Source organism: Falco naumanni, chromosome 8 (assembly GCF_017639655.2).
Source record: "Falco naumanni isolate bFalNau1 chromosome 8, bFalNau1.pat, whole genome shotgun sequence".
Lineage (NCBI taxonomy): Eukaryota > Metazoa > Chordata > Aves > Falconiformes > Falconidae > Falco > Falco naumanni.
The window spans coordinates 65,102,983-65,118,385 of NC_054061.1; the positions used below are offsets into that span (position 1 = coordinate 65,102,983).

The window sequence follows — 15,403 nt, forward strand, 5'->3', positions numbered from 1 at the left end:
AAGTAAAGGGTATTCAACCCCCTTCAACAGAAGTAAAGCATGTGGAGTGACGCCTTATCCAAAACCCATGCCAAATTATATAGATGTCTTAAAATCAATTAAGAGTAGGAGGCCGAATCTTTATCAAATTTTTTTCCCCCCTTCCTGTCCCTCCCAGAAGGTTCTCTGCAGCTGAGGACCTCTTCCATATCCTTCAGGTCATGCACATGCAAAGTTTAGTAAAATGGAGTAAGACCAACTGAACAAGTGAATATAGAAGACAGGACTCATTTACGGAGCATGCTCAAATTGAATATGCACCAGGAAGTACGTTATAAACCACACTAAACATTTTTATGCAACTATCTTCTACAGAAGCATGATGTCTTAATCATTGTTTGCTAGCAACTCTGATTAAGGGTAAGGATTCTGTGATAACACTACATTAAATCTCCAAATTCTCCTGATTATTGTTTCCAGAAGACCAAATCTGAAACCTATGTATGTCATATCCAAATGTGTAAATAAATCTCATTTATGATCAGCTGATATGCTTATAGAGGCTGGAAATACCAAAGGAATGTTCAGATAGAAAAGATGACTCAAGATAGGAGAATACTTGAAAATATTTTTAACTAAATTTACAAGAAATTGGTTCTCATCTCCAAGGAGAAATCATGATTCAAATTCAGTACTCAAAACCACATCTTTTATACAGTAAAGATGAGAAAATTAATAGATGAACTTAAGTGAAATAAATTTCTACCAGCTACTCTACCTGCCATTCTTGGCTGCAGAGCGACATACAAAGTCCTGCAGCATTTGTGGGGACAGCATGACTGAGAAAGAAAGCAGTAACTGTTTTTAAAGTTTTTAGAAACATGACAACTTGATTTCTTCTTGAAAACAACACGTGCTTTTTTGGTACTTGTCTTTAGAGCAGCCAACTCGTTCATATAAACGAGTTGTATGTGTATGAATTTTCAATTAAAGGATGACTGGCAAATAAAAATATCAGCAGTTGTATATCTGTCTTAGATACACTTGACTTTTAACGGGAACAGGAAACTTCATTCTTGGAAATTTAAAGACTGCAGAATAACAAGACACTATTGTAACTAAGTTGTAGCCAATCAATTTATAGAGTCTGCTTTTCAGGACTAGATTCATATTAGTCTGGTGCATTTTTTCTGTCTGAATATTAAACATGCTCAGTAATAGAAAGTTTCCAAGCAATCCCAAAGCTCTTGGTTATTACCCCATCATTCTGGGGGGAGTTGTTTTTTTATTTCTTCCCTTTTTTGCCATGCCAAGCAGTCTTTCACCACACAGATGCAAGCCCCAGGCCAGCCCACATGATAACAAAAGGTAGTACCTGACCTGATGTTAAGTATATAGGGGATGCGTGTATTGCAAAGAGAAGCTAATACACCCTGGGATAGCGGAAACAGACACTAGAATGGAAAGAAGTTCTGCTTGGGGATAGGGAGCCAGGATCCTCCTCCAGCAACTGCCTCACTGACTTCTGCCTCCTCATCTCTGTCCTACCCTCTGTTGTGGCTGCTGCCAAGGTGGGCTCCGGGAAGCCATGCTCAGGGGTCCTGCGCATCGGCACCTCCCCCTCTTGCTCACGTTTGATCCCTAGGTCTGTGGAGCCGTGTTGGATCGGTGAGCCAGGTATGCTTGAGTCAGCCTCGTTTGAGAAGTCAAAGCCATCTGGGATTCAACATATAACATTTTAGTGCTTTTCTATTCCATTCTTGGCATTCCAACCCAGGCAGGGAAAATATAATATTTACGTGGACATGGAACAGACACAAAACACTACCCATGCTTAGTTAAAAGTCGTGAGAACATCCACAGAGAGGGACAGGTGGGCTACACTGTAGACCAGACCAGTAAACAAATATAATGGCAACTATAGTGAAGACAAACATGACCCACAGTCCTGAAAACAGAAGACAGCTACTTGTCCTGGACATCCTAATTCAGCTGAAGAGCAGAGGCCGTCAAATCCTTTTGTTCATGCGTCAGGGGGAGGGTGGGTGGTGTGGTGCACGCAGTGGAAGAGAGTACCGTAGGAAAATATGCAATTCTTCGTTTTCAGACTCTTTTACCCTCAGATTAATTTTAGGTTATTCTACTTTTTACTTTCAGCCATTTATGCAGCTTGTTTTAGTCAATGTTTTATACATGCAGCAACAAAGCTTTACAAGTATGACAAACTGATTTCAAAGCAAGCTTTTTGTTAACACCTGCACTGAAGATGTTATCATATCAAGGTGAATATTTATTATATACTTTTCCTTCATAGTCAGGCACACTTCCATACAACGTAAGTACTCACAGAGGAAAAATACGGACTAATTCTAACCTATCCAAAGATATTTTATAACATGGCCCATCTCTAAATTGGGCCATATGGTGGTAGGAGTCTGATGTTCAGCTAGTCCCTCTCCCACTGCCTTCAGCAGCTTTAGGTATCTGGAACCCTATCAAGGTCTGGATAGTAACATTCATTCTCTGAGCTATTTATGATAGGAGGCAGTTGAGTTTTAATGTGTATTAAAGAAAGCACTCAAATTCTAAGCCAAACTATCTCTACAATTTCCTGCCACGTTACATGGAGAAAAAAAAAAAAAAGCAGACTTATTCAACATTTTCCAGCTTTTCCATTTTCTCACCTACCTCATGGGTTATCACCAAATCAAAAACAAAACAAACACTCCAAATGTTCATGTTCATGCAGTGCTCTGAAGATGTAAAATACTATACATAGTTATGGAGTATCACTTTTCAAAAAACAAACTAAAAAAAAAACCACAAACCCAACCAACTGTTCAGCAAACATTCAAACTCAAAGGCCAGGTCACAGTGATGATGATGAATACAGTCCACTACAGTACTTGCTCTTGGCAGAGAAAGCTCACCTTCTCTTCTCCAGCGATGACGACGGATTGAAGCTGTTGTAATAGCAGTCCGAGAAATCCTCGGCACTGTTGGGGTAACTTCTACTTTTAGTACCTTCTGGCCTTCTTGTGATGCATCAGGAGCATCAAAGGGCAGTGAGTTCTTCATGGCATTTGCAACCTAAGATAAGAGTAAAATGCTGTACCTCTAACTGTCCTTGATTGCGCTAATGGCAATATTAGATCTCTGGCTGAATACAGAAAGGGAAATAACCAGGAATTGTTAATTATGCCAAATCCCCTCCAGACGGACAGCCCAGTCCCCACGAATCGCAGTTGATAACTCCATTGAAAAGTTCATCACAAACCTACTCCCAAAAATATAGCCGAATTGTCTCCCCCCCCCCCCCCCCTTTTTTTTTTTTTAAGTAATTTATTTTGTCCTACATTTGCCACCTGTACCGACAGAGGTAACAACCTACACAGGAAGGTGTCCATCCAAAAGAGACTGCAAAACTACAAGAAAAATACCATTTATGTTTTATGACAAGAGTGTCATAAAACTAAGTCACAGGCCAAGCCAATGTGAACAGCATATGGCCTTGTGCATGGGGGAGACAGGGCCAGTTTCCAGCCCACCCTACCCCGTACTAACACACCCCCCGCACCAAAAAAAAAAAAAAAAAAAAAAAAAAAAAAAAAAAAAAAAGCCACCACCAAAAAAAAAACCCCAAACAACCAAAAAACTAACCAAGGGGGATTAGCCTGCAGGTACCTGCAAGATTTAAAAAATAAAAACTGCAACCTAGCCAACGAGCATAAAATTATTAAAATGCGTTCATCTTTATTATATCTGATTTTTTATTGTAACAGCCTATTATAAAGTCAGAAGTTTTGCTTTGCAGCTTTGAGAACAAGTGACTTCTTTTGGCTTTGATGTTTTAACTACTTCTTTAAATTTCCTATAAAATGCCGTTGTCAGATTAGAGGCTTGCTTTAAAAAAAAAAAATAATAAAAAGCAACTTTCAGTTAAATGTTTCATAGTTTACAACTAAACTGTTCAAAAAGTGAACTTGTGTACCAGCTCTTGAAAAGCAAGTTGAGTCTCTGTCATGTACAGTACTGAACAATAACAAAGTTGCTGCACAGAACATACGACTTAAAATGTAAAAAATAAAAAGTAAAAAAAATAAATAAAAGGAATACACCATGATTTTCCAAAATCTTACAAATGTATACAACCAACCAGCAATAAAAATTAGACACATTTTAAATTTAACATTACAACTTCATAGGTCTCTTATGTTTCATCGACATCTAACTTCCTATATGCTCTTTACTCCCCCAGTAATGAAGACAGTAGTTAGAAGTGTCAGATTTAGACCTAAAACACCTACTGAAAATGTAACCTGCTAATCTCTAAAATTAGCAACAGTTCCCACCATAATTTGGGCAGGCTATTCTCTCCACTACAGTTTCCAAGAAACACTGTGAAAAGCAATTTTATATTGCCTTCTAACGGATTTTCTCTCGTATCACAAAAAACTTGATTCTGCAACTTGAGAGAACAGAGTTCACTATGCGGCAAGAGAAACATATTTACTTAAAAATACATGTGGTCTGCATGTCTTAAATCCATTCAGTCTACTTGTTAGCTCAAGGCAAAGGGCATGTAAACCCTATTCTAAGCCACAGATAAAACTGTAAGGTTGACTGTTCTGTCCACTCAAATAAAATACAGATCTGCTTTAGAGTATGTATCTTTGCAAGATAATCCACTTTCCTGACAATGCATATATACATTTTTCTTCCTTTAAGACCATTTTCTTTTTCTAAGAACAGGCATTTTGTTTATTGTATAAAGACTTGTGGCTAGCTGATGGAGTAGTATCAACTGTTTAGCACATTATTACAATCAAGCATTTCCTAGGTTTATGCTCTAAGCAGCATTTTTGTATGTTCCCCTCAACCTAGTAACAGAATTACCACGCTTTTAAACCTCATCAATGTTGTCTTGACAGTCTTAGGTTGCCAGAGGACTTGGAAATGTAAAGGACAACCAACAAACTCCTTGAACTTCCAAAGCCCACAGATACCAAACCAGTTTAACTAATTAAGCTGTCTTTTGTTAGCATTCACAAAAACACAAACGACAAGAAATCTACTAAACCACTGGAACAGACCCTATTAGCAGAACTTCGTATCGCTTGTCCTGTGAAGATCTCAGATAACATTTGATAAAAAGACTATATCAATGCATATGGCATGCCATAAAAGCTCCATGAATTAAAGGTGTTCATTCACATTACAATAAAGTAAAAGTGACTCTTCTACAAGTTGTAACAGGCAAATCACCCAGCAACCGTGAGAAGAAATGAAACCATTTCAAACAGTAAAGCCACAGATCACAGCACATTAACTAAATCAAACACTTTCCATTACCTGAGGGGCTGGAACGGCTGCCACATAGCTGATCCTGATCTCCAGCTACTGTTGCAACCCTGTAACTCCCCATTAAACATCTTCTACACCACCTTCCTGTCTGACTTCTAACCAGCACAAAAGATTACTGGCACCATCACAGAAATGCTCCTTATCATTCTACCTTCCACTTGCCCAACACCAATTTACCCTTTGCTAGCCAATTCTCTCAGCCTCACTTGTACTCGCACACAGGCCTTTCCCTACACCATCCTCTTGAAATGGTACAAACTGCATTCACCCTACCCTTGATCCCGTTAAAGACTTCAGAAGATCATTTGCGCTGTACTGTGGCAAAGCAGATAGAAGCTCAACAATGGTTTGCCTTCCCACTGTCCACTCACTGGAGTTGCACCCTCTTTTGAATAGGTACCCTTCTCAGTATACAGGACTAAAAACTAAAAATTAGTAGGAAAAAGCTTCTGCAACAGGGCCAGAAAAGTGACAGAGCATTTCTGCTTGTTGAACCTTTTAACAGCTGGCCCTTCCTAACAGCACAAATTGCACTTCTCAGGACTGAGGAGAACCATATGGAGACAAAAATCAACACAACAGTCAAACTTTGAAACAACCTAAACAACCAATTTGAATGAGTCACAGCCCTTCTCCACCAGAAAAAACAAAAAACAAAAAACAAAAAAACCCAAACCCAACAACCTGCAACCCTTTGGGATGCAAAAAAGATTTCCTCACTGTGTCTAATCCAGCACAGCAGGAAAACAAACAGCACCATTCAGACTTGGCACGCCAAGTCTGCAACTATTGATGGCAAGGGAGGGCTGGTTTCAGGCCAGACATCCACTCTTGCCTACCAGAAAGGAGCTCTAACAAAAAGAGCATCCAACAAAACCAGCAAGTACATCAATAAAATAGACTGGATAAAGGTGCTGTCACAATAGGGACTTGCTGATCCATACTTCTTGTGTACTAGGCTAAGGAAGCCTGTGCATCTCTGCACTGAAGACAGGGATTTCTGTCTGAAACAAGTGCAGAAGTTCAGAGAAAAAGACTGACCGGAATGGAGCTACTCCCCAGGTCCAGGCTAGCTTGGTAGGAACACTGAGTCTTGAGGATTAGTTTCCCTCTACAGAAACTCCCAGTTTTCATGTCTATGAAACCAATACACAGTGTTTGTTAATAGAGATACTTTTCCCAGGAAAAAAAACCAACACCTTTCCCTTGCAGTCTCTGGGTAACAGTGAAACACTGCTTCTACATGACAGATATTTCATAGCTTTCTGATGCTGCTATTTCGGATTTTTTCTTCTTTTTAAGTCCACAGGCAATATAAACCTAATTAAACAAAAGCATGGATCTACCATAACGTCAAAAATATTTTTTCAAGAGATACACCCAAACACAGGGTCTGTGATGTTTCTCATTGTAATGCTGACTGATGGTATTCCTATAAATATACAAACACCTCGAGTACAGATATCTAAAAATAATTCTAATGTGGGGGTTTGCCTGAATATTAAATGGACTTCAAAGAATTTGCTGCTGTTAGGAAATCCTACGCTTACCTGGGATGCTGCAGAGACGGTATTTTATTTTGTGTCAGTAGCGTTGAGTTTAAAATAAAAAAAATTATAATACTGCTAAATAACATACAAGTCCTGGAAAATGCAACAAGGTGAAAGGACTCCAACCTTTAAAAAAGTCAAATCACTTGAATATGTAGCACAAGGCCAAGGACATGCAGCTCATTTTTTAATAAAGCTGTCAATTTCTGAAAGCTGTTTTTTGAAAATTGTAGAGAAACATGAGAGGAAGCAAGGCAGTGATCAGAGTATTAAAAAAACCCCACAGATGTGCCTGCACACATACGCATGAAAAAAAAACAAAAACCCAGATGCGACTGCATGCATATGCACAAAAAACCTGACAACTGGGGAAGAGGGAAAACTGGTGATGTCATCCCACCACTGACACCAGAGAGGCTGGGGGGAGTAGCTTTGGAAAAAAACTAAAGATATTCCAGATGATTCTTACAATTAGAAGTAATCTCTAAGGACAAATTGATTAAAAATGAACAAAAAGGACTGAAAATTGTCATATCATCAAGTTTCAGATCCTCCCACACACCTTTTAAATGTAGTAGTTTAATAGGGTGGCCCAATTCAGCAGGCTAAATATTTAATTTAAAGCTTTCAATCTGATACAGCAATGAGTCATTTCCAAAAAGAACTATTATAATAATTCAATGGGTACCAAGCATTTAAAATGCAGCAGTGTCAGAAAGCCTGCGGATAAATTTTATAGCCAATATTAATTCATCAAGAGAATAATTTTACGTAATTTATTGCAGAAGAGAGGGAGCTCTGACTGCCACATAAAAAGATTTTTCCCAATCCACTCCTTTCTCAGTTATGTAAAAAGCAGCAAAATTTTACTGCCATTAGTTCAAGAGAGCACCGAAGGCTTCTAGCCACAATTCTGATGCAGAAACCGAGACAAGCCTATTTTATTTTATTCTCCTTCATCTTCCCTCTTATTTTGATCCTGATTCCTACACCTGACAAAAAATAAAATCCCTCCAATCCTTTCTCTCTGTCAGCCTCCTCATCCTTCCCAATCACATCCACCTGCATCCAGCAGAGTTTCACCACTTTCCCCATCTCATTTCTCTCCTCTTATGATCAGAACAGCAAGTATAGTGGAAACTGAAGAAACCCCATTCAGTCAGAACTCCTCCTTTCTATTGCTGTTCCTCTGAAGAAGGTAAAGATTAAGACCTCTGTGACTTCGATCAATCAAAACCTGACATTGACTCTGTAGATGAAGCGCCTTTTCACTTTCAGCTCTGTCCTGTTGTTGCTTTTTCTCCTCTGTTATCAGTTAAACCACACAGCATATTCTCAGCCCTGCTGAAGGTCTAGAAGCAAAGAAAACACCTTTTTTGCAACCAAAGTCCTATGTCATATAACCCTCTGAATAACTCATTGGTAGCTTATGCCAAAACAACATTTTGATCCGACTGTAACACATCAGAAAACCCTGGCTTTCAGCGTCAATGAGTCCTAGGAGATCCCAACACCCTAGCTTAATATGCAAGCAGAAAAAAGCATGGTATAAACTGCTATGTTGAAACACCAGCTGTTAACAACCGCTTGCATTTGGAGTGCAGTAAATGGCCACAAATGCTTTCATTACCAGTCCACTTCAGAAACACATCCATACTCCTCTTAACTAAGACCACAAATTTCAATGGATTGTTTCTTACCAGCAGAGGCTGTGAGTAGAGTTCAAGCTGTGCTCTGTAAATTATGTCCTCCAGTACCTCCTGGCCAAGATCCCACTGACCATTATATCTAAAAAGTAAAGATACATATTTATCTTTCATATCTTATGAACTCCAACTTTTTTTCTGCCCAAATCCAGCTCTTCACTTCTTTGCTTATGTAGAAAGTTTAACTGTATATACACCCCAGCCCCTTCACTTGTTCTAGAAGTATAGACAAAGCATTATTTTTTTACTAATCTTGTGGGTGTAACAAAAAAGCTGCTCCCCGTCACCTTCAAGCAAGACCAAGTTGATGCCATAATCAGGACAAACTGAAAGAATTTTTAAAATAGGGTCAAGATGTAAAGGTTAACACTACCCGCAGAACTGAATTTCCATCAGAAATTTATTTTTGCTACCTCAGAAGCTACTGACATTCAAGAGGTCTGCATTTCATTAGATTATCTTGGCATCCAAGCTCATTACACTTGTGAACAGAAGGTATCTGGTGGTAGTGGAAATTTGGGGAAAAAAAAGAAATGAGAAGCCCAACTCTCTTCAGCACCTGCTGCTGGCCCTTCTTCACCTAATTCAATCCTGACAAACATGTTTTCACATTATCAGTTGGCCAAGTGAGCAAGTAACAGGTAATATACTAATCAAATTACAAGCTTGTGTTATGAGTTTAACTATTTTTTTCAATCATAAACCAACTAGCATTTATATTTTAAACCGTGTAAAACCAGACATTTCTCTTTATAAAAAAAACCCCAACACATCCACTTACATGGCATAATAGACACCTGTGAGCAGCTGCACCATGAAATCAGGGTCTAATACCACTCTACTGCAGCGTTCTTTCCAGCGTTTCTCATGCTGCCGTGGAAATCCACTCACACACAGCCTGAAAAAACAGAGCATTGTAACAGAACGTTAACTCCACAAACACTACATATGTCTTTACATCACAGATATTTTAGTTAATTTTTAAAATATAAGTACACAACATTGAACATTCTTATGTTGCTCTCCCAGTCATGAAAGCAGTTTTATGGGATGTGGCTTGCTGATAATCCCATGTTATTCCCATATAGCCACCATTAATTCCATCTGTTTTCTTCAAATCATAACCCACTTCTGAAGAATAAGGGTGGCAAGATGTTCTCTACTGCCAGCCGCCAAGTAGGAGACTCTCCCCAAAATACAGTAACCAAAACCAACCTTCTTCAAAGGAAACATTTCAGTGGTATAAAAGAACTGTGACATCTCTAATCTAATGTATGACGACAGCATGCAATCACCTTTTACCTGAAACTGGGTAACACAGATACGGTATTCCTGAGAACTGCTCTCAGCTGCCCGCTGAAAAAAACCTTTGACCCTTGAAAAAAGGCCTGCCCTCCCATATACTGCATTGCACTGAGTCTCCACAAAACCCAGAATAGTTTATTCATAACTTTAATATCTGTATCTATCATGGAAACAACAAATGATCACTAATACATAATAGCTGCTGCACTGTTTCAAAAACAACATAAAAATCCCTTGCCTACAAAATGTTGTCTCTTCTCTACCCAAAGAATGGGTCTAATTTTCAGATGCAGGAAAACTGAACATATTTGGCAAATTTTGCATAGCTACAACTCAAGTGAAGATAATGGAAGCACTGCAACAAATAACCCATTCCCATTAGAAAATATAGGAAAAAAAAACAGGCTATAATCTTAGCTGCATGTCTGTGTTACTACAGAATAAATGTTGTTAGAAGGTTGTTAATTTCTTCTTTGCTATGTAACCAAATTGCATGTAATGCTTTTCTTTCATGGCAGTATCACGCTGAAGCAAACAGGCTAAAAATCATAACATTTAAAGACATTCCTCTGGGAGTAGCAGGAAAGAGAATTTATTTCATTTTAGACAAAAATGCTGGTAAAAACCAGGCATATGGGAATATCAGATATACTAGAGATTTTTCAGAACAAAAAGCAGGGATCTTTGCCAGCCAGAAGCTTCTAAGACTATTCAAGTAGAACGTTATATAAAGGGCACATATAAGACTTTGAGAAATCACAGTACTGAATTCTCCAGAATGTGGGATGTTACTGGGGGGGGGGGGGAAGAAAGGAAGGAAAAAAACCCACAAAAAAAATCCCACCAAAAAACCAAAGAAAAACCCAAACAAACCACTAAACCCCAGAACATTGTACAAGCACTTCATATAAACCATCCTCAGAAGCAAGACATTAATATTTGGATGTAAAGGAAAGTGATGGTATTCCTGACAGGATTTTTTTAGCTAACCAAACTGAAAAATGTCTAAAAGAGACAGAAATAAAAAAAAAAAACCAAACCAAAAAAAACCCAAAACACACCAACCACAAATCAGTCTGAACAGCTTCAATTAATTTTCAAAAAAAATTGCCTCTTTTTTTCTTCTTTCCAAGTTACATAAAGTTATTTAACTATAACTAGAATGAAAGCCCACACAGCAGTAACATCACCCATGTGTTTTATCTGTATGCAAGCACAGGTTCAAATTTCCAATTAAACTGTACGACTGACCGGTGGTTAAATATTATAAGTTATTAAACACAACAAGTAAATTAATTCTTTCTTATTTAGAAGTCTAGATGCACCCTGCAAGACTATTTCAAAGACAAGCCTCTCACCTGGAACCCATCCTACAAAGTGATTGGTAAGAAGAGGCAGGCATATAGACAATAGCAGAATTGTAGCACAGCATAAGAAAGCTCAGCACCTCAAACCTGAAAAGAGATAAGAGCAAAATCTTGCATGGTTTAAGTTCTTCATATTTTATCAGAATTTAACACAATCTACAACTTGGTCTCAAAAAACACCCCACAGGAAAAATTTTAGAAGTAAACACATAAATCCCAAAATCCTCTTTCATTATAATTCACTAACTTGAAACAGGCTATTAAAGGTTCGGTATTAAACACTTAAGATTATTATTACTGAAATTCATTAGTATATCCAGGAACTATGGAGGAAATGGCATAATATTTGGGCAAAGTTACAGAACTGGACAAGCCTGCAATGCATTCAAAATTATTTTATCAGTTTTCTCAGAGCTGGCTTTAGGTAAAGTTGGCAGTCACTAGAACAGCAGGGTAATTTCTCTCATCCTTAGTTCTGTCTGTCCACTCAACTGCATTCCCCTTTTCCTGTGGAAAAAGCAGTCACAGCCTCAGAGCCAAAGCTGAATTTTGTTACACTTTCAGGAGAATTTGAGTTGACAGACATAAACCCAAAGATATTCCTGATGGACGCAGAAATGACAGAGAAGCTAGTCTCTGCTAAATTAACTAGCAGAAGAACATACAAAACTGGGACAAACAAAAAAAAATACTATACCTCAAGATTACCAAGACTTCTACCAAGAACTACCAAGTTCTCCAGATTTATTTCCAAGCAGTCAATGGAAAGGACTGAATATTTCATATATTCAGATTTAATGCTTAAGGACTTTTTAAATGCCTAGTGAAGCACATCCAGTATTAGAATACATCCACCTACCGGTTCTGTGCTGTGAAGGTTTCTCTTTGAGGATGAAGATCACTATAAACTACTCTGATGAGATCATGCTGACATAGAGCTCCTTCAGTTAAAGCCATGGATCCAATAGTAGAGGGCTACAAGTAGGTGCCAGAAGGAAGAAGGAAGGACAGGGGAGAAATCAAGTCATAAGTAAAAGGTCTCCAAAAACATTAAAACTCCAACCCACCCATGCCAAAAGACACGCTTGTCTTGTGATCTGTAAAAATTAAGATTATTCCAGAATACAGTAAATCTAAAAAGATTACCTAATTTCATTACTATAAACAGCTTCCACACTTAAAATAGACCAGGTGAGAGCAATTTTCAACTTTTATTCTTACATATCCATTTACAGGGTCTGTCCTAATTGCATAAACCTTTTGTGCAGCAACAGTAGAGAAAGAAAAACACAATTCCAAGTTCAAACCGTACTAAGGAGGAATTAGAAGAATGAAGGCTACTTTTATACTAACAAATAAAGAGGCAAAAAACCACACAGTTGCAACTACAACACAACTGACCTCTGTTCAAAATGGGCACTGTCAGCAAAAACATTTCAACATTTACATTCCTTTTCTTCTACTAATGCTACTGAATTCGATTAGACTAATTGCGAGCTACTGACACTGAAAACTTACTGCAACAAGATGCATCTAAAATGGCCTGTTGTGTCAAATGGATCCAGTTTTCACTTCTCTAATGGATCCAATTCTAATTTACCACAGCAGCTCTCTTACCTCATGATATATGGAGGGTTTTGATAACGAAGGGATCGTGAAAGATAGAACTTTATTGTTTCCGTCTTTGTCAGCAATTTCCTGCATTAAAAAAACCAGAACCAAAACCCAAAGAGAAGTAAGGAGACAGGACTCTGAATCATTTTCATCTCTTAAAAGGTGTTTAACAAATAAGAACAGGAAGCAGTCAGATGTCCTGATCTAGTAAGACTATTAACACCCCAAAGGTCTCTGCACCTTTGCAGAATATCAGCAAATTTGCATACCTATTTAAAAAGTGGGAAAGACCTCTATCACAGACTGTTTTGCAGTACTGGTCTGCAACATTTAAAAAACACAGCACTGGCTCCTCGATCAGTGTGACTTCATCAAAACCGAAACTGAACAAAAAGCTTTTCTAGCCCACCTTTATAACATTTATAATAGAATTGCGTAGTAGAGCAAGTTTACACTTTGAGCCCAATTGATCTAGAAGCACGAGGGCTGATGAGTCACTTGCTGACAATGGGCAGTACTTCATAATAAATGCACCATAGAGAAAAAGTGAAATCAAGCGGACTGGCAAAGTTTCTTCAGGCATTCTATCTGTAAGAAATACACAAAGTTTTTTCAAAAGACTTTCAAACCGGTCAGATTTTATATTTGCTAGGCTACTAATAAGCAAACCCAGCAGTTTTTAAAGCAAATATACCAAGAGCAGTTACAGACGACTGTACCAAAAAGGAATCTAAACCCCTGCCTTTTCACTTTGTACAGCAAATTTCCAAACAATGACCTCTAGTCATTCCAGTTTATGTGAAAACTCAGTCCAAGGTAGCACAGCACTTGTAGCAGGCTTTAGGGATCACAGCTGGGGGACTGTTGATAGGATTTAGCAGAATGCAAAAGGTTTATCCTCATCTTACACTTCTTAAGTGTTGAGACAATAACTTCACTCCTTCAGTCTCAGTATATGTGCAGAAAAAATATCAACAATTTGATCAAAGGGAAAAGTAAGTGGGACCCACTGTCCATTTTGAGGCCCCTTTCTTCCTTAATCTGGAGAGAATGGAGAAATTGCTGTCCTTAAAAAACATAAATGACCAACATGACTTTCAAAGGAACTATAAAAGGACCTTTATGAGAAAGCCATCGACAAAGATAAACATGCTACTTCTTACACAGTAAACAGTACCAAAAATCAGCAAGCAGTTTCCAATTTTTTTCCTAAAAGAACTGAATCTTCCAGTTAAGAGTTGATGTAGAGACACATAACAAGAATTATAATTTTTTTAACAATCAGTTTGATTGTTCTGTGTTTTCTGATGTGTAGAAGAAACACAATATGCAATTTAAAGGAGGGGTTTACTATGATAGTAAAGACAAGGACAATGTTTCAGTGTAATATGTTTTAAAGTCCTGTACACAAAAATCCCCATGAGAGAATGCCTATCTTGGCAGTATTGCTAAATTTATCACACCACTCCATAATGTTACAAGAGTAACCATTTCCAGGCCAAGGTAAGGATATAAAAAACTACTTTTACATCCGACAGCCAAACTTCATGTACAGTTACTTTTACGTATTCTTAAAATCACAGTTCCACTCAAGACAACTGTGCCCCAAATGTACACATACATGCATCCAAGTTCTAACACGCAGAGTGGTTCAGCTTCAAATTACCCTGAAAAAGACATATTCAGAGCAAGCAGGGGGTGGGGTGGGGGGCAGTGACACATATTAACGAAGCATGTTGCCCTGACAATCATCTCCATAGAAAGCTGTACTTTTCAGCACTGAGGACTACTTAATTACCTTACAAACACAAGCTTATAACAGTTCAAGAAAGCCCATGATCTGATCCTTTTCAAATGTTTGTCACAAAAAGATTATTATAAAAGTAGTATTTTTTGCAATACTTCTTACTAAATCTTCATTACCTTATGCTATCCTGCAGATTAAATATGATTTCATGTAAGCATGTTACAATTTTAAATATGTTGTTCCAATAATTTACTTTATTCCTAGTGGTCAGTGACACAAAACCTCAGAGCAAAGCTTTCCTCAGCCATTCCCACTCATCTCACTTACCAAATTGTAAATGCCAAGTAGCAATGCTTCAATGCAGCCATTGCTCTGCCTATCCCTGCTGGCAGTAAGACGCAGATATACCCAGATCAACTCTGGCAAAAACTGCAGTGTGAACCTCTTGAGCCGGACTTCAGAACTACGATAAAGTTCAAAGAGCTGGTGGCAAACAGGCTCCAGGAGCTGTGGAAAAGCAAAAAGGCTAATGAATTAAAGAGAGAACAAAATAGCAAATATAGGGGCTATATCATATAGCCCCTGCAGGCAGTAAAAATTGCACTCCTCAATGGCAAGCAAGTGAATGAACCAAAGTGATAACTACATTCCTTTGAAGGACACCTGCAAGGACAGAGCTGAGGGGCACTGGTATGCAGTATTGGGAAATGTGGCCTTACTACAGCCACCACCATCTTGTGCTTTGAGAACATTACTCTCCAAGACTGTCAG

At 38.3% G+C, this 15,403-nt stretch overlaps 1 protein-coding gene across 9 annotated transcripts in view; it reads right to left on the reverse strand.

Moving 5' to 3' along the window:
• The window catches only part of FAM126B (family with sequence similarity 126 member B), a 73,688-nt gene that overhangs the window by 28,295 nt on the left and 29,990 nt on the right, over positions 1 to 15,403 (reverse strand). For 7 of the 9 annotated variants that reach the window (XM_040602715.1, XM_040602716.1, XM_040602718.1 and 4 more), the window contains 7 exons: positions 14,960 to 15,139; positions 12,889 to 12,969; positions 12,131 to 12,246; positions 11,263 to 11,358; positions 9,381 to 9,497; positions 8,594 to 8,681; positions 2,910 to 3,069 (listed from right to left, as the gene is read on the reverse strand). In XM_040602715.1, coding sequence (XP_040458649.1) covers positions 2,910 to 3,069; positions 8,594 to 8,681; positions 9,381 to 9,497; positions 11,263 to 11,358; positions 12,131 to 12,246; positions 12,889 to 12,969; positions 14,960 to 15,139 — 838 coding nt within the window. Of the gene's footprint in view, positions 1 to 1,527; positions 1,696 to 2,909; positions 3,070 to 8,593; positions 8,682 to 9,380; positions 9,498 to 11,262; positions 11,359 to 12,130; positions 12,247 to 12,888; positions 12,970 to 14,959; positions 15,140 to 15,403 lie in introns of all 9 variants that reach the window. The other 2 variants (XR_005829218.1, XM_040602719.1) reach the window with 1 other exon arrangement.